We start from the raw sequence: 25,330 nt of genomic DNA, 5'->3' as shown, positions 1-25,330 counted from the left end.
TTATAACTACACAAGAATTTACCAAATAACTCAACATCACCCATTCTGTGGTGGTTTGGCATTTGAAGCAAATTGACAAGGTGAAAAACCTCAATAAATGGGTACCTCTTGAGCTCACCAAAAATTAAAAAAAAAAAAAATTGTCCTTTCGAAATGTCTTCTTTTTTGTTTATCCAACAACAATGAACCATTTCTTGACTGGATTGTGACATGTGACGAAAAGTGGATTTTATACAATGACTGGCAACAACCAGCTCAGTGGCTGGACTGAGAAGAAGCTACAGAGCAATTCCCAACACCAAACTTGCACTAAAAAAAGGTCACAGTCACTGTTTGGTGGTTTGTTGCCTGTCTGATCCACCACAGCTTCCTGAATCCCGGTGAAACCACTGTATCTGAGAAGTATGCTCAGCAAATTGATGAGATGCACCAAAAACTGCAATGCCTGCAGACAGCATTTCTTCAGTAGAAAGGACCCACGTCTTCTCCACAACAATGCCTGACTGCATATCGCACGAGCAATGCTTCAAAAGTTGAACGAACTGGGCTACAGAGTTTTGCCTCATCCACCATATTCACCTGCCCTCTGTCAACTGACTACCACTTCTTCAAGCCGTCTTGACAACTTTTTGCAGGGAAAATCCTTCCACAACCAGCAGGTGGCAGAAAACGTTTTCCAAGAGTTTGTCAAACCCCAAAGCACAGATTTTGTACACTACAAGAACAAACAAACTTATTTCTTATTGGCCAAAATGTGTTGATTGTAATGGTTCGTATTTTGTTTATAAAGATACGTTTGAGCCTAGTTATAATGATCTGATGCGAAGAGCCATCTCACTGGAAAAGACCCTGATTCTGGGAAAGATTGAGGACAGGAGGAGAATGGGACAACAGAAGCTGAGGTGGTTGGATGGCATCACCTACTCAATGGACATGAGTTTGAGCAAACTCCCGCAGATCGTGAAGGACCGAGAAGGCTGCCATGCTGCAGTCCGTGGTGTTGCAAAGAGATGGACATGACTGAGCGACTGAATGACAATACAATGATTTAAACTTCATGCTCTGAAGTCACAAGTACATTTGCAACAACCTAATACATAGTATAATTGACTATGTAAAAATAAATTATGTGGCTCATTATAGAAATTCAGAAAAACCTTCTTCTTGGAAATCACATCTCAACTGAATCTTGGAGGATAAGACAAATTGATCAGGAGAATGATGGAGAGGGAGGATACTTTGAGTGAGTGCAAGTTACAGAAGCAGGTCAGATACTCAGAAAAAAGGACAGTTTGTATAGCGGAGCACAGAGTACAACATGCAAATGACACGATGTAGCAGCAGAGGTAATAGGACGGGCACTGTATTTCAAGCGAACAACTCAGACTTTCTAGGTAGGCTCGTAAAGTGCTTTAAGCAGAGGTGTGATAGGATCTGATTTGCATTTTAGATTTTAAATTAGTGGAATGCTTTACAAATACAATTCAACAAATGCTAATGAGATAGATGAATCTGTGTGATGATACATTGATTCCCAAAATTTAAACTTCATGAATGTATGTGTATGTATGTATGTGTGCATCAGATGAACACAAAACACAACAATATAAGTATTATGCAAAATGAAACATCTAATGTAAACAGGAAAACATGGGTTGACATTCAGAAGTATTTCTTATTTCTCTGCCCAACTACACTGATCTTCATGGAAATTCTTACTTATCTCAATGAATAAATACTGCACTGGGTTGAATTACATTTCTCCAAACACATAACCACCAAGAAAGTCAAAATGTGTCCTTACTTGGAAATAGGGTCTTTGCAGAGGTAATCAGTTCCTTCAAGATGAAGTCACACTGGGTAAGGGTGACTCCAGCGACTGATGTCCTTGTAGGACAGCCAAGTGAAGACACAGAGATAGAAATACAGAGGGAAGATGGTCATGTGAAGGTACAGAGACAGACACACAGAGGCGAGAGAGCCATGTAAAGATACTGAGACATAAATACATAGAGATAAGATACCCATGTGAAGATACAGAGACAGGCACACAGAGGGAAGACAACCATGTAAAGACAGAGGCAGGCATTGGAATGAAGCAGCAAGAGGTCACAGAACACCAAGAACTGCTGACAACCACCAGACGCTAGAAAGACTGATGCTTAAGCTGAAGCTCCAATACTTTGGCCACCTGATGCGAAGAACCAACTCATCAGAAAAGACTCTGATGTTGGAAAAGATTGGAGGTGGAAGAAGAAAGGGACAACAGAGGATGAGATGGTTGGATGGCATCACTGACTCAATGGAAATGAGTTTGAGTAAGCTCCAGGAGCTGGTGGTGGACAGGGAAGCCTGGCGTGCGGCAGTCCATGGGGTCACAAAGAGTTGGACACGACTGAGCTACTAAACACCACCACCACCATCAGATGCTAGAGGAGAGGTATGGGTCAGTTACTCCGAGTCTCCAGACAGAAACAACTATGCTAACACCTTAATTCCAGACTTATGTCTCCAGAACCATGAGAGAATAAATTTCTGTTGTCCTAAGCTCACAGTTCATAGTATTATTTTACAACAGCCCTTGGAACCTAATATACACACGCATGGCAGCATCTCCTATCTAGGCTGCAAGGGCGCTAGGGGAGTAGACTGTGGTCCCAAGAAGAGGATATTCCCATTAGCACAGCATGAAGAGGACAAAACACTGTCCTGCTACTACTTGTATTTACCATCTCCTCATATGCCTTCCTCCCCATCTGGCACTTATTTTCCACCTGGATTTGCATTGGGAAATATTTACAGGCTTTACTAGTTATTCATCCACACTGAATGCATACATAAAAATCACCTTGATTTCTGTGTACCCTGATTTGTGAAGGTGCTGCCTTACATTTATGGAGACTCTGGTTAAAAGCTAATTCAGTATATGCTATAAAAAAAAACACTCACTACTTTAATCAATAAACCATGCAGGGCTTTTGTAAGATGAATGTTTGAGTGTTTCAGCGATAACTGATTTTTGAAAGTTATTAGAATGAGACCTCTCCCTTCTGCCTCATGCAGTCCCTTTGGTACAGAGTGAGAAGATTAGCATCAGTGTTTGGGGAGCAAGCTTACTGAGTCAGAAGACATGAGGAATATCATTAAGTTTTTAAAATAACAGCATGCCCTTGTTTCAACTGAATTTGAGGGAAACCAAATGTAGAGGGAGCAGAATGATTTAAAATGAGTCAAAATTCATTGAAGTTGGAATACATATTATCATCAAGACAAGTCAGGAAACAAAAACAGCAGAGGTCCTAGAGGCTTAAAACCAGTGGCCTGAAAATAAACTTCCTTCACCTGGAACAGAGTGAACTTCTTTCAGCCTTAAAAAGTACCTAATCTTTCAGATGACAGAGTGACTGTGGGAAGACTGCAGAGAAGAAAGTTGACAAATACAACGGGAATTACAGTAGGTATACACTCCCACAGAAGCAGCAATCTATTGATATTTTTTTCTTCTCTAGTTCTTCTGGAAAACTTTGAAGGAAAAGAAGAACAACCCCATTTCCTAACCTGCAGGTATAAGACAGATCTCAGACAACTCCCCTAAGGGGTTTCTTAGACGATGAGAAAAATCATTTTTCCGTGTGAGTGATGCAAGCCTAGATTCTCCTTGCTGGACCCTGGCAGAACTACTATTTTTAAAGGGGTAAAATATGACTGTTTCTGACTGAAATTTCCCCTCTCAAAGATCCATAATTCCCTTATCACTGAAACCTTAAACAAAGCCCTTGAGACAAATCAATAGTCCAATAAATGAAAAAAAAATAAAATAGAAAGCCATCTAAGGGTCCACTCTAGTCTGAATTCCAATACAAGTAAATTTATCACACAGTAACCTTGGAAACGCTTCCCATAATAAATATGTTTAACACATCATTTTCTTATTACAGACATGTATTTTTTCTTGGAAAAAAAACATAAGTATATTTTACATTCTTCATACATAGATGTATGAGAAATAATGGGGTCTGGATATCAGTTAGAAAAATCACCTGGTTAGAAAAATAACTTGGAGAAGGAAATGGCAGCCCACTCCAGTTTTCTTTTCTGGAAATCCCATGAACAGAGGAGCCTGGAGGGCTACAGTCCATCATGGGGTTGCAAGAGAGTAGGACACGACTGAGTAACTATAAAGCAACAGCAACAGAGAAAAGACTAGTCATCAAAGTTTTGATAGTAGAGACAGTTCCCATGATGATTAAAGTATCATTTTCCAAACTAGGAAAAAAATTAGAGATTTCCATTAGAAATAAGTGTTACAGGCTGCTTAGATTATAAAAGGACACAGGAGGGAAATAAGAAGTAGTTGCTTTGGTTCTTATAATCTGTACCATCCAATATGGTAGCCAATGGTCACGCTAGTTAATCTCAAATTCAAATCAATGGAAATTAAATAAAGCTTAGTTCTCAATTGTCTTAACTACATTTCAAGTGCTCAATAACCACGAGTGGCTGTGTCTGGTGAAGATCTAGAACATTTACAACTTGGTATGAAGTTTTATCTTACTTTATGTGGTCAATTTATCATTTGCTCCACTGGCATCTATTGGCATAAATATTAATCCAGTTTCCCAACGTGTAGGATTTTTTCCTCTAGAGAGGTGTATATACTAGGAAAGCTAAGCTTCCTATTTAGCTTCAAGTATGTTTCCTTCTCATCTCGTGATTGCCGAGTACCAGGCTTGATGGAAAACCTCATGATAGCACTCGCTCACCTTTTTACAAAGCTACTTGACACGATTACAGAACACACTGTCATATTTTAAATCGCATCTGAGTCAATGGACTATACAACCTTTGGCACACTGCTTTTGCCATTTACTGTGGATTCGAAAGTACCTTCATTGACAGTGTTGGTTTTAAAACGGCTATGTCCAAAGAAAGCCATCTCAAAAGTAAGATGCATGTCTATATAGCATCATGAGGAAGAAAGAAAAAAAAAGAAAACAAGGCAGGGTTGGTTTTAAAACTTATTAGACAAACAAAAGACAATTCAACAGAAGTACGGACATGGTTCTCAACAATTCCTTCAAAATAGAGGGTGTACAAATGACCAGTAAGGATAACCTCTTTAAAAACTTGAAAAATGTTCATTAAAACTAACCTTCATATAACGAACATGCACCACCACAGCTAAAACTGTCAAACATTCATTTCTAAATGGCGGACTTGTGGCACAAGGAGGGACTCTAGTACTTTGGTTTTGAGAGTCTAAATTGATCCAGCCACTTTAGGAAAATTCTGTGTATCCTAATTTGGTATTAACCCTTGCTAGCTCTACACCATGAAAAATGTCTATAGCAATTCTACTGAAATAGCCAACAACTGGAAACAACTCAATGTTTATCAACATGAAATGAATACATAATTGTAGAATAAGCATACAACAAAATAATATTACTCAGGAAAATAAATAAATACTTCAGATAACAAAATGGGTAATTTTTCACAAATATTATTTTGAACTAAAGAACTCAGAGAGGAAATAATGTGTAATTTATCATTTCATTTGTATGAAAATTTAAAATTAAAAAGACACACAAAAAACCCCTTAATCTATGGGGATAAAAATCAGGTGAATTTAAGTAGTAGTAACTCAGAGAAGGCTTGATGGCTGCTTCTGGGGTGTCAATATAATTCACTTATTGAGCTGGTGAATATCCCATGGAGTTTTTGTTAGAATTTAGGAATAGGAAAATAGTAGTGGGAGTGAGCTCTGGTTGTACCACCAGGATGTCTGGTTTCCCTTTCAGCTCAAGCACTCAGGCTGTGTATCTTTGGGCAAAATTTAACCCTCATAATTTGTAGCCCAACAGATACTTAGTCAGATGAGTCACTCAGTTGTGTCCGACTCTTGCGACCCCATGGACTGCAGCATGCCAGGCCTCCCTATCCATCACCAACTCCCAAAGTTTACTCAAATTCATGTCCATTGAGTCAGTGATCCTATCCAACCATCTCATCTTCAGTCATCCCCTTCTATTCCTGCCTTCGCTCTTTCCCAGCATCAGGGTCTTTTCAAATGAGTCAGCTCTTCCCATCAGGTGGGCAAAGTATTGGAGTTTCAGCCTCAACATCAGTCCTTCCAATGAACACCCAGAACTGGTCTTCTTTAGGATGGACTAGTTGGATCTCCTTGCAGTTCAAGGGACTCTCAAGAGTCTTCTCCAACACCACAGTTCAAAAGCATCATTTCTTCGGTGCTCAGTTTTCCTTATAGTCCAACTCTCACATCCATACATGACTACTGGAAGAACCATAGCCTTGACTAGACGGACCTTTGTTGGCAAAGTAATGTCTCTGCTTTTGAATATGCTATCTAGGTTGGTCATAACTTTCCTTCCAAGGAGTAAGCATCTTTTAATTTCATGGCTGCAGTCACCGTCAGCAGTGATTTCGGAGCCCAGAAAAATAAAGTCTGTCACTGTTTCCCCATCTGTTTCCCATGAAGTGATGGGACCAGATGCCACGATCTTAGTTTTCTGAATGTTGAGCTTTAAGCCAACTTTTCCTCTTTCACTTTCATCAAGAGGCTCTTTAGTTCTTCCTCACTTTCTGCCATAAGGGTGGTATCATCTGCATATCTGAGGTTATTGATATTTCTCCCGGCATTCTTGATTCCAGCTTGTGCTTCTTCCAGCCCCGTTTCTCATGATGTTTCTCAATAGATACCACTACTGGAATAATTGCTCCACTTTGTCTCTCATCCCATGTTTATCTTATTCCCTGTGATACTACTAACATTGAGCATATTTCATGATCCATGAAAATTGCTCAATAAATAATTATTAATAAAATATATTATACATAGCATGTTTCCATGGAGAATATTACTTCTTTTTCATTTGTTGAAAGCTGAACATGTTTCTTAGAAAATATGTCATGCAGACAAAAATATCCCATTTTGTTTTAGCCCTCCCATCTCGATGCTGACAGCTAGAATAAGTGTGAACCCAGAGTTCTGTTCTTCCCGAATCTTCCCAGGTAGGTCAGTGGTAAAGAATCCACCTGCAAGGCAGAAGACCCGGGTTCAATCCCTGGGTTGGGAAGAGACCCTGGAGGAAGAAATGGCCACTCCAGGATTCTTTCAGAGTCAGACAGAATTGAAGGACTAAACACACACACAAGAAATATGATTTGGTCATCATTATAGTTACTAAATTCATAGAGGTGAAATTTTTATATAGTTTTTATTATAAACTATCAAATGTTTTGTTACTTTTTATAAAGGTTTTCCAATAGGACATTTGCATTTTCTGATTGCAGTTAAGCTTTTGTTGTTATGGGTCTATAGGCAGTGGTGGGGGAAAGTCTAGTAGGAAATTCCTTCTTGAAGCTGATCTAATTCCCAATGCTGTGTGTATCCAGCCTCGCCTCTCCAGCCAATTAGAACAGGAAGAAAAGCTTCCTGGGAGGAGAGGACCATTTTACCAGACAATTCATATTCTAAAGCTGGTGTTTGGAGGAATTCCCTGGTGATCCACTGATTAGGACTCAGCACTTTTACTGCCAAGGACATGGGTTCAGTCCCTGGTCAGAGAACTAAGATCCTGCAAGCCACGCAGCACAGCCGGCAATAAAAATAAAGCCAGTGTCTGCAAATCCTGTGTTTGCCAACTGAATGTGTAGTACCCACTAGCCTCAAAAAGCCTCAAGTAGTCTTTACAGTAATTGTGTGTTAGGAATGCCTTCACAGAAACAAATAGGCAAAGATCCATCTTTTCCAGAAGCTACCATCAACCTCGGGCCTGAAAGGAGTTCCACAGATAATGTTTAGAAGAATCTGAGGTCACAGTCAAGGAGACAGATGAGCATAAAGATGAGGACAAGAAGGCTAGGCAGACAAGGATGTTAAGAAGAAGAAATGAAGGTCTACAGTTCAGCACAGGGAACTCTACTCAGTGCTCCGTGGTAACCTAGATGGGAAGGAAATTCAAAACAAGAGGGGGTATGTGCATACCTGTGGCTCATTCACCGTGCTGTGCAGCAGAAGATAACGTAACACTGTAAAACAACTATACTCTTATATATATATATAAAATAAAAAAGGAGGACCAAGAGGAGGAGGAAAGAAATACCCCTAACAAAACTGGCTGAAACAGACAGTAGAATGACAATCCCTAAAAATTCATACATTGAAATCATTAGACATAGATGTGATGACTAAAAAAATACAAAAAGATAATAAAAAACACAACTAAAGGAGAAGAAACTCTTCAGGTAACCGAGTAAGTTTTTAAAAGGAACAAATAAAACTTGTAGACTTATAAAATATAATTGACATCAAAACTCAGGGGTTGGTTTTAAAAAGAACAAAAGGTGAAATTGAAAAGAAGCAGAAGGAAGTTCTTAAGACTATTTTCAAAATCCATTCCAAAGAGTCAGAAAGATGGATAAAAGCACAGGTTTCTACTTTTCAGATATTTCAAAAGGCCTCATGCATTTTTATTAATAAGCTTTGCTGTGTTCGTACACTTAACAACAATCATTTCCCAAATCCTCTACTAAAGGTATTATTTGTTTATTCTTATACGCGTGTTTGTGTAAAAATGTAAATATATATTTAAAACATATGACCAACTTGATATGTTTTTTATATAAAGATACATGGCAATTCACTGTCAGAGAAAGCAACTAAAATAATTCAAAATAATGAAATTACCAACTAAACGGAGATGGCAAAACCCCACCACCAATTTCCACAGTATGGTACTTACAGTAAGAACAGCCATAGACCTCAATCCTGAGCCCAATGCGGCCTTCTCCGTTCCAATCCAGAGGCACAAAGCGGACATAGCGGGCGATGACAGGATGCTGTAAATCGTGCCGGACAACACTATCAGAGTTGACGTTCCCAGGAAATGCCTGGCAAAAAAAAAAAGAGAGAGAGAGAGATTTGAAAATTAGGGCAAACTACTTTAGAAACCACCACATACTCTATGTGCTGAAATAAATTTAAACTGTCTTATGCAATGGAGGTATTTTATATTCTGTAAACCATAAACTAATTGAAGAAAGCTTCCATACTTTCTTTATTTGAAAAACAGGGCCAATTTTAAATGCAAGCTAGGACAAAGTTTCCACGGGTTCTTTCATATATGGAAATGCACACACATGTTAAAAGAATGAAACACTCTGACATACACTGCAGTATCCAGTAAACAATTATGAGTTCTATTATTTTACATTTAAACTATGCAGTATGCATTTTTTTTAAACACACTCCAACCATATTTCTTGCTTTTTAAAAATCTTCTCTTCATGACTACCCATGGCATCATCAGAAATCTGAAAAAATCTTTTCAACATTGAGTTTGGCAAAAAGAGCAACTGAATACACTGTGCAGAGGTCAGGGACTTCTACATTTTATTAGCATAACTATATGTGAACATATTCATTTCATATGTCTTATTAATAGAAGATGTTGTCAAGAATTATTTGCCACAATTTTTTTTTTTATGTTGAAAGGTCATATTGTCTATTTTTTTTTTTTTTTGGCAGAGAACAAAAGGATTTTCTTTGGTCATGGCCATCATTCCTCAGCAAACATTTATAAAACATTTACTGCATAATAAGCATTAACACAAGGTAATATGGGAAACCTAGGAGTAAGGAAAGCCATAGATGCTACACTCAAAAAGAGTGTGCAATCTAATAACAGGAAAATATCAATATAAAATTATAACTTAAAGTAAAGAAGATTTAAAGCAAGAGACCAAAAATATTTTAGAATATGTCAAATAAATGAGAAATACATGTGTAAGCTATTTAAAACATGCTTTGTTGTTCTTGTTTAGTTTCTAAGTTGTGTCTGAGTTGGAGACCTCATGCCCCGTAGCCCTCAGGTTCCATTGTCCATGGGCTCTCCAAAATAAGAACACTGTAGTGAGTGGCCATTTCCTTCTCCAGTTTTAAACATGAGCTGCAGCCACTCCAGTGCTCTTGCCTGGAAAATCCCATGGACAGAGGAGCCTGGTAGGCTATAGTCCGTGGGGTCGCTAAGTCGGACACGACTGAGTGACTTCACTTTCCCTTTTCACCTTCATGCACTGGAGAAGGAAATGGCAACCCACTCCAGTGTTCTTGCCTGGAGAATCCCAGGGATGGGGGAGCCTGGTGGGCTGCCATCTATGGGGTCGCACAGAGTCGAACACGACTGAAGCGACTTAGCAGCAGCAGCAGCCTTAATTTCATATACACATTCTAGCTGTCCCTATCTTAAATAACTTGAGTTTTTGTAAAGCTATATTCCACATGAGATCCTCTTTTATATTTTTAAAATAATCTCTTAAACATTGAAATAAAAAATAAAAAAGAACACTGAACATTTTAAGTCATAACATGATACAACATAAGCACTATATTACAATTATGTAAAGTTTAAAAATAAAATAAAATTAAAAAAAGAACAATAAAAAAAGCACTATATTACATGGCTAACCTGTTGCATTCTTAACTGATATTTTGAATTTGTTTCTACATTAAATGAGGAGTTTTATCTCTTAAATGTATCTTTTACAATAGCTTTTGTAAGACATAAAATTATTATGAAGCAAGTAAAGAGATACTTTCAATAAAGAGTGCATAGTAGCTTTGAAACAGAAGGCTCTGGTTTAATTGCACACAAATACATGTTTGCAAAAATGTATGTTGAAATATTTCCTCAAGATTTAAACTACTCTTTAGAACATTCAGTTGGCTCCAATAATCTGCAAAATGGGTAACAGTCTGTGTCTGTGTGTGTGTGTGTGTGTGCGCGCACACGTACTAGTGTTCAGCAGCATCCTACTATTTGCTACCCCATGGAACATGGCCTGCCAGGCTTTTCTTCCCATGGGATTTTTCCAGGCAAAAATACTGGAGTGGGTTGCCATTTCCTTCTCCAGGGGATCTTCCTGACCCATGGATGGAACCTATGTCTCCTGCATTGCAGGTGGATTCTTTATCAGCTGAGTCACCAGGGAAGTCCTAATAATTGTCTATAAAATATACAATTATATGCTTTGGAAACTGAGATATTCTTCAATAATGATTCCTACTGTGTTCTCCTTGGTTTTCCTGAAGCTGTTGTGTTGGCTGAAAAGTTCATTCAGGTTTTTACCATTCATAAGATATTATGAAAAAATTCAAATCCAAACGTTTTGGCCATACCAATACATACTACCACTGCCTTTCAACATAGCCGCATCCTCTTCAATTCTTCATTGGACAAAACCATTTGAGCTTTAGATCTTAAATTTCATCACATAAATAGACATCTTATTTGCATCGTGCTGACAACATTTGATTGGGGAAAACAGATTTCTTTTTTCTTTGTAGGTATTTTTCTAGCCAGTTTTACACAGAAGCCACAAATTTATTTTATTAAACTGGCTGCATTTTAATATCATTATTGGTTGTTCTGGCTTCAAAAGCAATACCAGTGAGAATCCCTGAATTAATTACCTGAGTACATATAGATTAATCTAAATATTATCTTAAATAAGATTCAACAAAAGCCAGCAAACAATTTTAACTTAAGGATCAACTATATGCTTAACATATATAGCTATAAGCTTCCATGTGGCTCAGATGGTAAGGAATCCGTCCTCAATATGGGAGACCCAGGTTCAATCCCTGAGTTGGGAAGATCCCCTGGAGAAGGGAATGGCAACCCACTCCAGTATTCTTGTCTGGAGAATCCCATAGACAGAGGAACCTGGCGGGCTAGAGTCCATGAGGTCACAGAGTCAGACACGACTGAGTGATTAACACACACACACATATGCTTAACATGGCGTTAAGTGGTATATGAATATTAAAAACAACACAGACAGTAAGTAACTTTCTTAGAAATCTGTTTCTGAGACATTTCTAGTCTGATGAAGCCTGAAAAAAGAAAAAAAAAATATTGGTCTGTGTTCTCCTGTTTTGCCTAATACTTCATTTCTGACACCAGACATATGAGTTTTCCCACACGCCAGGCCATTCTCTGTGGACACCAGCCAGTGTTCCATACCTTAACTCAATCCTAACACTATCTACCTGGAGGTAGATTCAGATCCCACAGGTGAAGGGCTGAGTTCCTCAAGAGCACCCGCACTTCAGATGCCAATCTCCAGCCCAGTTTGCCACACATGCTTCTGAAAGACCATACATCAGAGGTCCCCATGACCCCCTCCTTAGGTTCAACTGCTTGCTGAGCAGCTCACAGAACACAGGAAAACAGTTTGCAAACTAGCTTACTGGTTTATGCTGAAGGATTCGACTCAGGAACAGATGGAAGAGATGCACAGAGCAAGGTGGGTGAGAAGGGCTGCGGGCCCACTCCAGGTGTACCACCCTCCTAGCACCTCCTGAAATTCTAGATTTTTATGGCAGCTACTGTGTGCATTTGTGATGATCAAATCATTGGCCACTGGGGACTGAACTCAATCTCCTGCCCTGCTCTCCTTCTCAGAGGTCAGGATGTGGCTGAAAGTTTCAACTCTCTAATCAAATCACATGGTTGGTTTCATCTTAAGATTATCAAGGGGATTTTCAAAAATCACCTCATTGACATAAACTCAGGTGTGGGTTGAAAGGAATTTGTTATGAATAACAAAAGACACCCATTTCAGCTTTATCACACTTATCACTTAGGAAATCCCAGGAGTTTCAGAAGCTGTGTGGCAGACAGCATGGATAAAGACCAAAAATATATATTTCTCACTATAAATCCTGATATCACAGGCCTAAAATAAAATATTTTTTAAAAATGTTGCAAAAGGCAGCATTAAAACGAAGTACAGAAGTGTGTGGCATAGCTAGTGATTTCAATAATCCTTGGAATCCTATGAAAACTATGTAATCAGGAGAACTATAGAAAGAGATAGACTTTAACTAGATAGGAGGGCAGAATGATGTTTAGGAGATAGAAAGGGAGAAGGACACAGGAGCGGACTGGGAAAGACTAGAATAAAGAAGGAACTCAGAAGTCAGAAAGAGAAACACCAGTACAACATATTCCATAGATATGGAATTTAGAAAGACAATAATGACGATGCTATATGCAAGGCAGCAAAAGAGACACAGATGTAAAGAACAGACTTTTAGACTATGTGGGAGAAGGCGAGGGTGGGATGATCTGAGAGAATAGCATTGAAACATGTATATTACCATATGTAAAATAGATGACCAGCACAAGTTCAATGCAGGAAGCAGGGCACTCAAAGCCGGTGTTCTGGGACAATCCAGAAGGATGGCGTGGGGAGGGAGGTGGGTGGGGGTTCAGGATGTGGGGACACATGTGCACCTGTGGCTGATTCATGTCGATGTACGGCAAAACACAGAATATTGTAAAGTAATTACCCTCCAATTAAAATTAATTAATTAATTAAAAATACACACACACAGAAAAGAGGGAACTCAGGTCTAGGGCTGGAGATACCCTGAGTCTAGTACTTGTGGTGAAATTTTGTTCTTTAGGGGTAACTTCTCTAGCCCTCATCTATTTTATTCCTTCTCTCCATGACTGTCCCCCAAAAAGATCTGACTAGCTTATCTAAAAAATCTACTTTAGAACTAAAATTGTGGACTCTGAAAACATAAACTATATTCAGGAATAAGTGATAAGGACATAAATCTGACTGCAAGAAGTGTTCATATTGGAAAATGAATGTTTTAACAAGTTCTGATTGTGGACAGAAGAATTCAGCATGTGTTTCTTTTCTAAATGGTAGAATAAAAGCCATATTTAGAAGATCTTGGATGGTGGGAGATCGAGTTGGGGGCAGAAAGACGAGTCATAGAGTTCAAAGTCAATGCCACAGGGTGGGAAGGGAAAATGTTTCAAAAGAAGAATTAATAACACTTTGAGAGGAGGGAGTAAGAGCAATGATATAAATGAATCTATTCACATATTGGCATTGGCGACAAAAAGAGGGAAGGGGGGATAAAATGGTAGACATCCATCCTTTCCCTCCCCAGCAAACTCTTCTCTTTAAGTAATAGCACCTAGATTTTCTTTACAATGTTACCTAATATTCACTCTTAATCCACCTGATTCAGGAGAGACAGATGCCACACCAAGGCTCAACCTTAGCACTTCTGCTCAAAGTGATATATATTCATATATCCATTCATTCACTCAGGAGATACATGAGAACTTTTTATGCACCAGATACTGTTCAAATCACTGGGGAGATGCAAGTGGACAATACAGCTTCAGCTCACATGGCATTTGCATTATTAAAGTACATAGTATGTCAGTACAAAGTGGGGCAAATAATAAACAATATGCAATGGATATATTTAATATTTACAATAGCCAGGACATGGAAACACTCAAAGTGTTCATTGACAGATGAATGGATAAAGATTTGGTATATGCACACATTGGAATATTACTCAATCATAAAAAAAAAACAAACTGCTGCCATTCATCATAACATGGATGGGCCTAGAGATTATAATACTGAATGAAGTGAGACAGACAAAGACAAATATTACATGATATTGCTTATATATGGAATCTAGAAAAAATGGTACGAGTGAATTTATTTACAAAAGAGAAATAGAGTTGTAGATGTAGAAACAAACTTATGGTTACTGGTATGGGAAGGGTGGTAGGGATAAACTAGGAGATCAGAATTGATATATACACACTGCTGCTGCTGCTGCTGCTGCTGCTAAGTCGCTTCAGTCGTGTCCAACTCTGTGCGACCCCATAGACAGCAGCCCACCAGGCTCCCCCGTCCCTGGGATTCTCCAGGCAAGAACACCGGAGTGGGTTGCCATTTCCTTCTCCAATGCATGGAAGTATACGTCAAATGGATAACTAGCAAGGATCTACTGTGTAGCACAGGAAACTCTACTCAATATTCTGTAATGACCGACATGGAAAAATAATCTAAAAAAGAGGGGATATATGTATACATACAATTGTATATATATATATATTGTATATATACAATTGATTCACTTTGATGTACAGCAAAAACTAACACAGCATTTTAAATCAACTATGCTCTAGTAAATTGGTGGCTCAGATGGTAAAGTGTCTGTCTAGAATGTGGGAGACCTGGGTTTGAGCCCTGGGTTGGGAAGATCCCCTAGAGAAGGAAATGGCAATCCATTCCAGTACTATTGCCTGGAAAATCCCATGGACAGAGGAGCGTGGTAGGCTACAGTCTATGGGGTCACAAAGAGTTGGACACAACTGAGCGATTTCATACATACATTAAATACACTGAGTTATATAATATGTATGTATTGTATATTATAGGTATGGCTCATTTTTTTGCTTCAGGGATGCTTTTATAATTGAAGGTGTCTGGCACCACTGCCTGGAGAAAGTCTACTGGCACCATTTTTCCGACAGCATTTGCTCACTTCAGGTCTCTGTCACATTTGGTAATTCTTGCAATATTTCAAGCTTTTTCATTATTATTATACCCACTATCATGATGCGTGGTCAATGATCCTTTGATGCCACTAATGCAACTGCTTGGGGATGCCTTGAACCACACCCATATAAGAATGAATTTAATCTATAAACATTCTGTACATTCTGACTTCCCCACTGACCTGCCATTCCTCCATCTCTTTTCCTTTCCTTGGGCCTCCCTATTCCCTGAGACAGAACAATACTGAAATTAGGCCAACTAATAACCTGAGAATGGCCTCTAAGTGTTTAAATGAAAGGAACAGTCAACTGACACAGCACACTTCATGTTGTCTTATCCTAAGAAATTGCCGCAGGCACCCCAACCTTCAACAGTCATCATGTTGATCACTCAGCAGCATCAACTTTGATGCAAGATCCTCCACCAGCTAAAAGATCACAATTCCCTGAAGGTTCAGATGAGGGCTAGCATTTTTTAGCAATCAAGTATGTTTAAATTAAGATGTGGCCATTGTTTCTAGACAAATGTTACTATACACTGAGCAGACTACAGTATAGTATAAACATAACTTTCACACTGTTTTATTGTGAAACCAAAAGAAGTCATGTGACTCCCCTGATTGCAATACTCGCTTTATTGAGTATTCTGGAACCAGACACACAATATGTCCCAGGTATTCCTAGAAATATATATGTGTGTGTATAATTATATATAGAGAGAGATATAGCATAAGAAAAAGTAAGAAATGCACACATCTTGAGTATATGCTGCATATTTTGGGGGCAGGAAGGAAGGCAGAATTTATGGAGCACAGTGAAGAAGCAAGGAGGGCCTGAAGTCCATGACAATGTGGTAAACTTCATATTAATTGGCCAAAAGAAAATTCACTGGAGAGTTTTCAGTAAAAATGTCACATAATTTAAATGTTAAGATTGGGGCCACTAAAATGGGATTCCCAGGTGGCACTAGTGGTAAAAAGCCTGCCCATCAATGCAGGAGACTTAAAGACACAGGATTGATCCCTGGGTTGGGAAGATCCCTTGGAGGAGGGCATGGAAACCCACTCCAGTATTCTTGCCTGGAGAATCCAATGGACAGAGGAGCCTGGCGGACTACAGTCCATGGGGTCACCAAGAGTCAGACAAAACTGAAGCAACTTAGCACACACACATACCACTAAAATACAGTTCCCCAAATAAAGCAAAATTCCTAGTATAACAGTAGAAGATGCCATAGCATATTATAAAATACAGGAGAGTGGTGGATGGGATACACTGGTTACATGTGCTCTGGAGGAGTGAAGGTGTTAGGGAGAAGGTAGGAATGATGCTGTGGAAGTGAATGCTGGAGAGGAGCAACAGGACACGTCTTCAATCCTGGACCCCAAATGCACAACATGTGAGGAGAAAGCAAAGCAAAATACAGAACTGCTAGGAGTGGAAGCTCTCCATCCACTGAGCTCCCATTGGCCACTCTGGTTATCATAGAAAGGGATGGACATCAGAGGAAGATAAAGTAGGCCCATTTGTGATGATGTCATTTCAGCATCTAAATTCAGAGCCTGCAGAAGTAAATCTACAAGATTTTTGATGATCTGACCTGTGTCCTCCCTGGTTTGTGTTTGTATTTTTTTTTTTTTTAAGCAACAAAGAATACTGACTAATACAAAGATATTTGAAGGGAAAGATAATTAGTGAAGATTTAAATATATTGTCTTTGAGATGTCTCCATGAGACTGAAAGGTCACACAGAAAATGAGATGTTCAGCATAGCTTTTCAGAAAGGGTAACATTTATTATTTATGAACAAATGCATGGCATATGGTATTTTCTTCAGAATCACAGCATCAGTAGACTGTGTTTTTTACACTTCTTTTCATTTCCAAGCATACTGAGACTTAAGACATTATCCTAAATTGAAGTTGAAAATATTTCAGAGGAATGATGTAGGCGTTACTGATCGTTGTCTTGAACATAAAGGTGTAAATACATGTGAAATGTCTGTTCTATAACAGTATTCAGAAAAGTTAAGAAATTTAGAAGGAGGTGTAGTCATTGATTTAACAAAACAACATCCAATATTTATATATTACTTTCTTATTTAAAGCTTTCTAGTACACACGGCATGGTTTGTGCCTTATAGAAAATCCTAACTTTGGGAGGGATCTTATTTTTTCAAACCAATAAATTCAGGCTATGAGAAAGTAGAGCACTTAACTGATGCTGAACAGCTAGTCTGGGCAAACCAGGGCAAAGTAAGAAGTCCGTCCATTCCCACAATGACTTTTGCTTGAGAATCAAGTTTTCAGCAAGGAATAAAGATTTTTCTATTTAGGCACAACACATTTTTTTTATATTTGATGTTACCTATTTGAATATCAAAGTTTGGTAGATAATTTTCATCAGATGTACATTTTGGGCATACACTTGCTTTCTGGCTCATTTATTAGGTAAACTATTTGGCCTGTATGCCTTAGTTTTCTCGACATTTTTATGTACACTAATTTTGACAATATTAATATTTTCTTTTCTCAGAAGTTTTCTAAAAAGATAGTCCTACTGTAATATTAGCCAGTTTCCCTGCAAATCTTAATATAAATAATTAAAAAGCTGGAATGACACTACTTATGATAAAAAGAAACGGTAGTCTGCTATAATGCTGTATTTTTAAAGTAGTAATGACTACTTTGTCATAGGGCTTGAAAAGGAACTTATTTTTTCAAATAATTTGGTTCTTACAATTCTTGTACTTTTCACATGGATTAAAAAAAGGAACAGAAAAACAAACTAAGATATACAGCTGATTTTTACTAACCCCTACAATTTAAAAAAATGCATCGAAAATTGAAAAATTAAAATGAATTTGAACATTTCTTGAATAGAACACTATCCTTTAAAATTCAACCTTCATTTAGATAAATGCCATACAATAATATATGGTTCGTGGATACATGAGAGAGTCAGACAAAGTCATCACTGTAAGACTGACAAATCAATTTACATAAGCTTGTAAATTATATGTCACTGCTATTAAATCTCCTGACATGGCTGTGATTTGTATATATGCTTAGAAGGATTTATTTTTTATTTTTACTAACATAGAATTTCTGTAACTCACAAATCATCATGCCTAGTAAAATAATAAAATAAGACTAAACCTATGGTGATTCTTTTATTACTGTCCTAAAAACTATTAAAATATGCACCAAAGAAGGCTAATACCTAAAACAGACTGATTATATTCTTTACAGCCAAAGATGGAGAATCTCTATACAGTCATCAAAAACAAGACTGGGAGCTAACTATGGCTCAGACTGCTGCTGCTGCTGCTAAGTCGCTTCAGTCGTGTCCGACTCTGTGCGACCCCATAGACGGCAGCCAACCAGGCTCCGCCATCCCTGGGATTCTCCAGGCAAGAACACTGGAGTGGGTTGCCATTTCCTCCTCCAATGCATGAAAGTGATGGCTCAGACTATGAGCTCCTTATTTCAAAACTCAGACTTGAATTGAAGAAAGAAAGGAAAAACACTAGACCATTCAGGTATGACCTAAATCAAATCCCTTAAGATTATACAGTGGAGGTGACAAATAGATTCAAGGGATTAGATCTGGTAGCTGAGTGCTTGAGAACTATGGATTGAGGTTTATAACAAAGTACAGAGGGCAGAAACCAAAACCATCCCGATGGAAAAGAAATGCAAGAAGGCAAAATGGTTGTCTGAGGCGGCCTTACAAATAGCTGAAAGAAGAAGACAAGTGAAAGGCAAGGGAGAAAGGGAAAGATATACCCAACTGAATGCAAAGTTCCAGAGGACAGAAAGAAGAGACAAGAAAGCTTGCCTCAGTGATCAATGCAAAGAAATAGAGGAAAACAATAGAATGGGAAACAGTAGAGATCTCTTCAAGAAAATTAGGAAGGGAAAATACCAAGGGAACATTCATGCAAAGATGGGCTCAATAAAGGACAGAAATGGCAAGGACCTAACCGAAGCAGAAGATATTAAGAAGAGGGGGCAAGAATACACAGAAGAACTACACAAAAAAGATCTTCATGACCCAGATAACCACAATTATGTGATCACCAACCTAGAGCCAAACATCCTGGAATGTGAAGTCAAGGATGCACTTAAAGAAGTCAGTGTGGGCCTTAAGAAACATCATTAGAACAAAGCTAGTGGAGGTGATGGAATTCCAGCTGAGCTATTTCAAATTCTAAAAGATGGTGCTGTTAAAGTTCTGCACTCAGTATGCCAGCAAATTTGGAAAATTCAGCAGTGGCCACAGGACTGGAAAAGGTCAGTATTCATTCCAATCCCAAAGAAAGGCAATGCCAAAGAATGCTCAAAGTATCACACAATTGCACTCATTGACATCCCAGCAAAGTAATGCTCAAAATCCTTCAAGCTAGGCTTCAATAGGGCATGAGCCGAGAACTTCCAGATGTACAAACTGGATTTAGAAAAGGCAGAGGAACCAGAGATCAAATTGCCAACATCCATCAGATCACTGAAAATGCAAAAGAATTCCAGAAAAACATCTACTTCTGCTTCATTGACTATGCTAAAGCCTTTGACTGTGTGGATCACAATAAACTCTGGAAAATTCTTCAAGAGATGGGAATACCAGACTACCTTACTTGCCTCCTGAGAAACCTGATTACAGGTCAAGAAGCAACAGAGAGAACTGGACATGGAACAACAGACTGGTTCCTAATTGGGAAAGGAGTACATCAAGGCCGTATATTGTCACCCTGCTTATTTAACTTATATGCAGAATACATCATGTAAAATGCTGGTCTGGATGAATCACAAGCTGGAATCAAGATTTCCAGGAAAAATATCAACAGTCTCAGACATGCAAATGACACCATTCTAAAGGCAGAAAGCAAAGAGGAATTAAGGAACCTCTTGATGAAGGTGCAAGAGGAAAGTGAAAAAGCTGGCTTAAAACTCATAACTCAAAAAACTAATATTATGGTATCCAGTCCCATCAATTCATGACAAGTAGATGAGGAAAAAGTGGAAACAGTGACAGATTTTATCTTGGAGGGCTTCAGAATCACTGCAGATGGTGTCTGCAGCCACAGTATTAAAAGACACTTGCTCCTTGGAAGAAAAGCTATGACAAACCTAAACAGTGTATTAAAAAGTAGAGACATCACTTTGCTGACAGAAGTCTGTATAGTTTTTCCAGTAGTGGTTTTTCTAGTAGTCATGTACAGATGTGACATTTGGACCATAAAGAAGGCTGAGAGACAAAAATTTGATGCCTTCAAACTGTGGTGCTGGAGAAGACTCTTGAAGCATCCCTTCAGCTGCAAGAAGATTAAACACGTTAATCCTAAAGGAAATAAACCCTGAAAGCTCATTGGAAGAACTGATGCTGAAGCTGAATCTCTAATGCTTTGACCACCTGATGCAAAGAGCTGACTCATGGAAAAGATCCTGATACTGGGAAGGATTGAAGGCAGGAGGAGAAGTATGTGACAGAGGATGAGATGGTTGGATGACACCACCGAATCAATAGACATGAGTTGGAACAAATTGGGAGATGGTGAAGGACAGGGAAGCACAGATACACAAACACAGCACTAAGTCGTGTCTGACTCTTTGTGACCCCATGGACTGTAGTCTGCCATGCTCTGTCCATGGGATTCTCCAGGCAAGAATCCTGGAGTGGGTTGCCATTTCCTTCTTCAGGGGAACTTACTGACCCAGGGATCAAACCGAGGTCTTCTGCACTGCAGGCAGATGCTTTACCAACCCATCTGCTATTGGGCTGGTGTGTAAATGAATGAGTAGTAGTACTTGAGGTCAGAGCAGAGGGGAGTTTAGGATCTCCTGGGTCACACAGAGAAGCATGGTATGATGCAATTCATGGGGTTTTAGAGAGTCAGACACAATTTATGACTGAACAATGAACAACAGCAAAGAACTTTTTAAAAAGTAGTGAGTTGTTCAGGATGCTAATTGTAGAATAATCTAAACATGACTGAAGTTTTAATAACTAAGATTTCCCACCATGTGCACTAAATATTTCTTCTAGTTCATACAATAGTTTCATTGATCTAAGAGAAAGGTAGAGGCAACCTTTTTCACTCTAAAGTACCAAATAGTAAATATTTTAGGTTTAGCAGGGTACAGACCTCTCAGTCCCAGATCCTTCTTTATCTTTTTTAGTTTTAGTTTTATTTTACATTTGAAAAAATGTAAAAGCCTTCTTACTTCCCTGACTTTAAAAGAACAGGGAGAGAACTGACTTAGCCAAGGGGCTAGAGTTTGCCAACCCCTGGTCTGACGCTCTTTCATATTAACAGATATTTCCCCAGATAGGGAGCCAAATCTAAAATCATCGGAAGACTTTTCAGCCACTTAGCATTTAGAAACCAACAAACTTCAGAAAAGCATTTTGTCAATCCTTGAAGCATATAATTTATCAGAGTGAAAGAAAATATATAAGGATTTAGAATATGCTCCCTTCAAATTTTTTATTATGGGGTTTGAAGTGCAACTTAGAAAGTATTTTATGAGAGAATACATACATTTAGCCCTCACTAAAACCTCACCTTTTAGAAACCTAAAATAAGCGATCATGGGCTCCTGCAGTGAACGAATGAAAAGGTATAGATACATCTCAGTGCAAAGGTTTTGCTTAAGACTGAAAAATGTGTCTAAAACACCTAGCTCTCGTGCAAGCAAGCCTAGGAAGAACTTTTATTACTACTAACAAGTCGCATACACGGCACATTATGTGAGAAAAACAACAATACATAAATACTTCCTAAAGTGAGATATTGTTATTTTCTTAAGACAGATAATGTCTCCGCTGCCATAAAAACATATATTGATGAATCCTTAGGTTGATGTCGTAAACCTGTCATCACCATGATCACTTTTAAGTGAAATTTTATTTCTTGCTGGATTTTGAGCTTTATTGTCCCCATGCCATCTATTCATATCAAAAGGTAGAAATAGATTTTCCACTTTGCAATCTTGATGGGAGTCTCGAAGCCTAAGTTACACTCCTTGCTGAGGCAGAAAGAAAAGAAGTGCCTTCATAAAGTATTGGATCTGTTACAGCCTCACTCTGGCCTCTTCACCTGAACGCTCTTGCCATCATCTTGATCAGGCTGTACTACCAATCCTGCAGAACTCAGCTTACATAGCACTTTCTGACAGTCAGTACAATACATCCTCTGATCCTCAATTACCCACCATTCTGCAGGGTGCCTCATAATATACTATGCTTTTCATTCCCTTCACTCAATTGTAATAACTTCATTATGCCTGTGATTATCCCCCTCATCACCGCTTCAGAAGTGAGTCTGCACTGAAGCTTGTGATCAAGCCTCTGGTTCACCACTATTTTCTGATGCCCCAGTACAGTGTCTGGTGTTCAGTAAGCATCAGTTTACTGCCTAAATGAATAAATAAAATGTGAATTTTACATTTCATAGCTCTTGTTATTTCTGGCCATACCAAAAACTAGTTCAAAAGCTATTTATAGTTAATAAGCCATAGGTTAGACAATATCCTACAGGAATTAGCTTGCTAGTCTGATTCAACAGGACAGTAGGCTAATAAATAGTTTTCCCAGAGGTGTTGGGATGTCCTTATCAGTATGCAAAGAGGCTGGGAATTCCAGAGATGATGGGGGGAATGAAATGGTCATACAAAAATCATATCAAAATCAAGGGAGAAATGCTAGGAACAATGTGAAAATTAACACACACACACACAAACCCATCCATCAGATCTATGTTCACTTTGGTAATGGACTTGAACTCTGCCAAAAGCACACTCTATGCCATTGCTAAACCACAGCAAACATATCAGGGAGAAAATGCTGCAACATTCTGCTATAGAAGCAGCAGTGCTCTCTGGACACTTCTGCTCCTGACAAATATTTCCAGAGATTTTCATTATGCCAAAGTTATGAAGATTTTTAAATTATTTTATTAGAGGAACTCTTCAATTTAAGATTCCTGCAGAGGATCTTCCTGACCCAAGGATTGAACCAGTGTCTCTTATGTCTCTTGCCTTGGCAGGTGGGGTCTTTACTACTAATGCCAGCTGGGAAGCCTGCTTTTATATGTATCCCTAGCTTATTTCTTTTTATTGGTGAGTATTATTTCATTGTATAATTATGTCACCATTGTTTATCCACTTTTCTGTTGACAGACTCAGTGATGTTTTCAATTGATTTATGAATGAAATTGTTCGAAGTATTTGTGCATAATATCTAGTAGAAGAATTTCTGAGCCAGAGAATGTATGAGTGCTTTAAAATTTTTAAAGAAAATGCCAGATAGTGATTATCTTAAATTTCAGAGAAATCTGTGTATTCTCTACAACTTAAATTCATTAGTTTGTGTATTTACGTTCTACTTCGCTCTAAACTTCTGTATATATTTTTCATCATCCTACATGTCGAATTATAAGAAAGGCTGAAACTGATAAGATAATGCTATCAACTGTCTTTTTCTCCAGCATTTGAAATAAATATATATACAAAGTCAAAAATACAAAGGGAATGCTGTCAAGCTTGACTGCATTAAAGTACCACACAGCTGACGGAGTCAGGGGATGGAAAAGTTTAAGAGAATGGAGAAGGAAGAATATGATGAAAAGATTCATGTTTTTTAAGTAAAGAGTCAAAAGACATTAGCAAAATTTGATAGAATGGCAAACCGACTTGTGAGTATATCATTACATGTAACAAAATTAACCCCCAAAGAATTTTAAACGTTTGAGAAAATGTTGATATAATTGCTAAAAACAGGCCAGATATGGGGGGAAACAGGCTAACTAACTACAAGTTCATCTGTCAAGAATTAGTAAATCAGTAATTTCAAACTTGATAAATGAACAACCTGCTATATAAGGTATTGGAAGAATGGAGACAGGGATGGGGAGATACTGGGAAAGAAACTTTTGCTTTTTACATTTAATTCTTCATGTACTACTTGATTAAAACTGTTTCTTTATGTACTACTTTGATAAAAATAAACCACAAAACATTTTTTTTGGAGGGTTGTGTCTAAAACGTTGGCTTTAAGATTCATGGCAAAGTATACAGATGGAGACATCTTCAGTAGTGAGACCCATCTTGTCTGTAAAAATAAAATCTAACCAGCTGCTTGACAAAACAGAAGACTCCTGGTACTGAGCCCAGAAAGAGATTTCTCAAATGAGCCCAATGTAAAAGGAACCACGCTGCACAATGAACAAAGTGTTCAACAGCATCTGTATAAGAAGATAGCAACAACCTTCATAGGGAGCTTCTTAAAGTTTCTAAATGCTGAAACACAATTTTACAATGGAAATCAAAACTGCCAATGCAAGTTATTTAGTTCTCTGCTGGCTGGCTTAATCTAGAAACAGTTCAGAGCATATAGAGGAATCAATGGATTGCCCTGCCTTCAGCTGATCCTTCCTAAACTTTGTTTTTGTCAAGAATTTGCTGTTTCAATGGCTATGAATTTTAGAATATACATGGTGGTACCCAGAATACATCTGGTTCCAAATGTGGAACCAAATGGATTCATCAGCATAAAATCAACAAAACGAGTTTTATTTAGGGGGATGGTCAGTATTAGCAAAGTAAGTTACCATCTTCAAAATGTGTCTCTCCCCTGGCGGCTAAGTAGTAAAGAATTCGCCTGCCAATGCAGGAGACATGGGTTTGATTCCCTGGTCTGGGAAGATCCCACATGTCACGAGGCAGCTAAGCTTGTGCACAACTACTGAGCCTGTGCTCTAAAGCCCAGGAACCACGACTACTGAGTCCCTGTCTAGACCCGTGCTCCACAGCAAGAGCCATCACAATGAGAAGCCCCAGCTCACAGCAACTAGAAAGGTCCACACGGCAATGAAAACTCTGCACAGCCAAAACTAATTAATTAAATAAATACAAGTA

At 38.4% G+C, this 25,330-nt stretch overlaps 1 protein-coding gene across 1 annotated transcript in view; it reads right to left on the bottom strand.

Moving 5' to 3' along the window:
• The window catches only part of LOC104992135 (contactin-associated protein-like 2), a 950,770-nt gene that overhangs the window by 375,623 nt on the left and 549,817 nt on the right, over window positions 1-25,330 (bottom strand). The window contains exon 5 of the mRNA XM_010844884.1: window positions 8,766-8,913. Within this exon, the coding sequence (XP_010843186.1) occupies window positions 8,766-8,913 (148 nt within the window). The remainder of the gene's footprint in view (window positions 1-8,765; window positions 8,914-25,330) is intronic.

The sequence above is a fragment of the Bison bison genome, unplaced genomic scaffold (genome assembly GCF_000754665.1).
Source record: "Bison bison bison isolate TAMUID 2011002044 unplaced genomic scaffold, Bison_UMD1.0 scf7180017864211, whole genome shotgun sequence".
NCBI lineage: Eukaryota > Metazoa > Chordata > Mammalia > Artiodactyla > Bovidae > Bison > Bison bison.
This window is presented reverse-complemented; position numbering and strand designations above follow the sequence as displayed.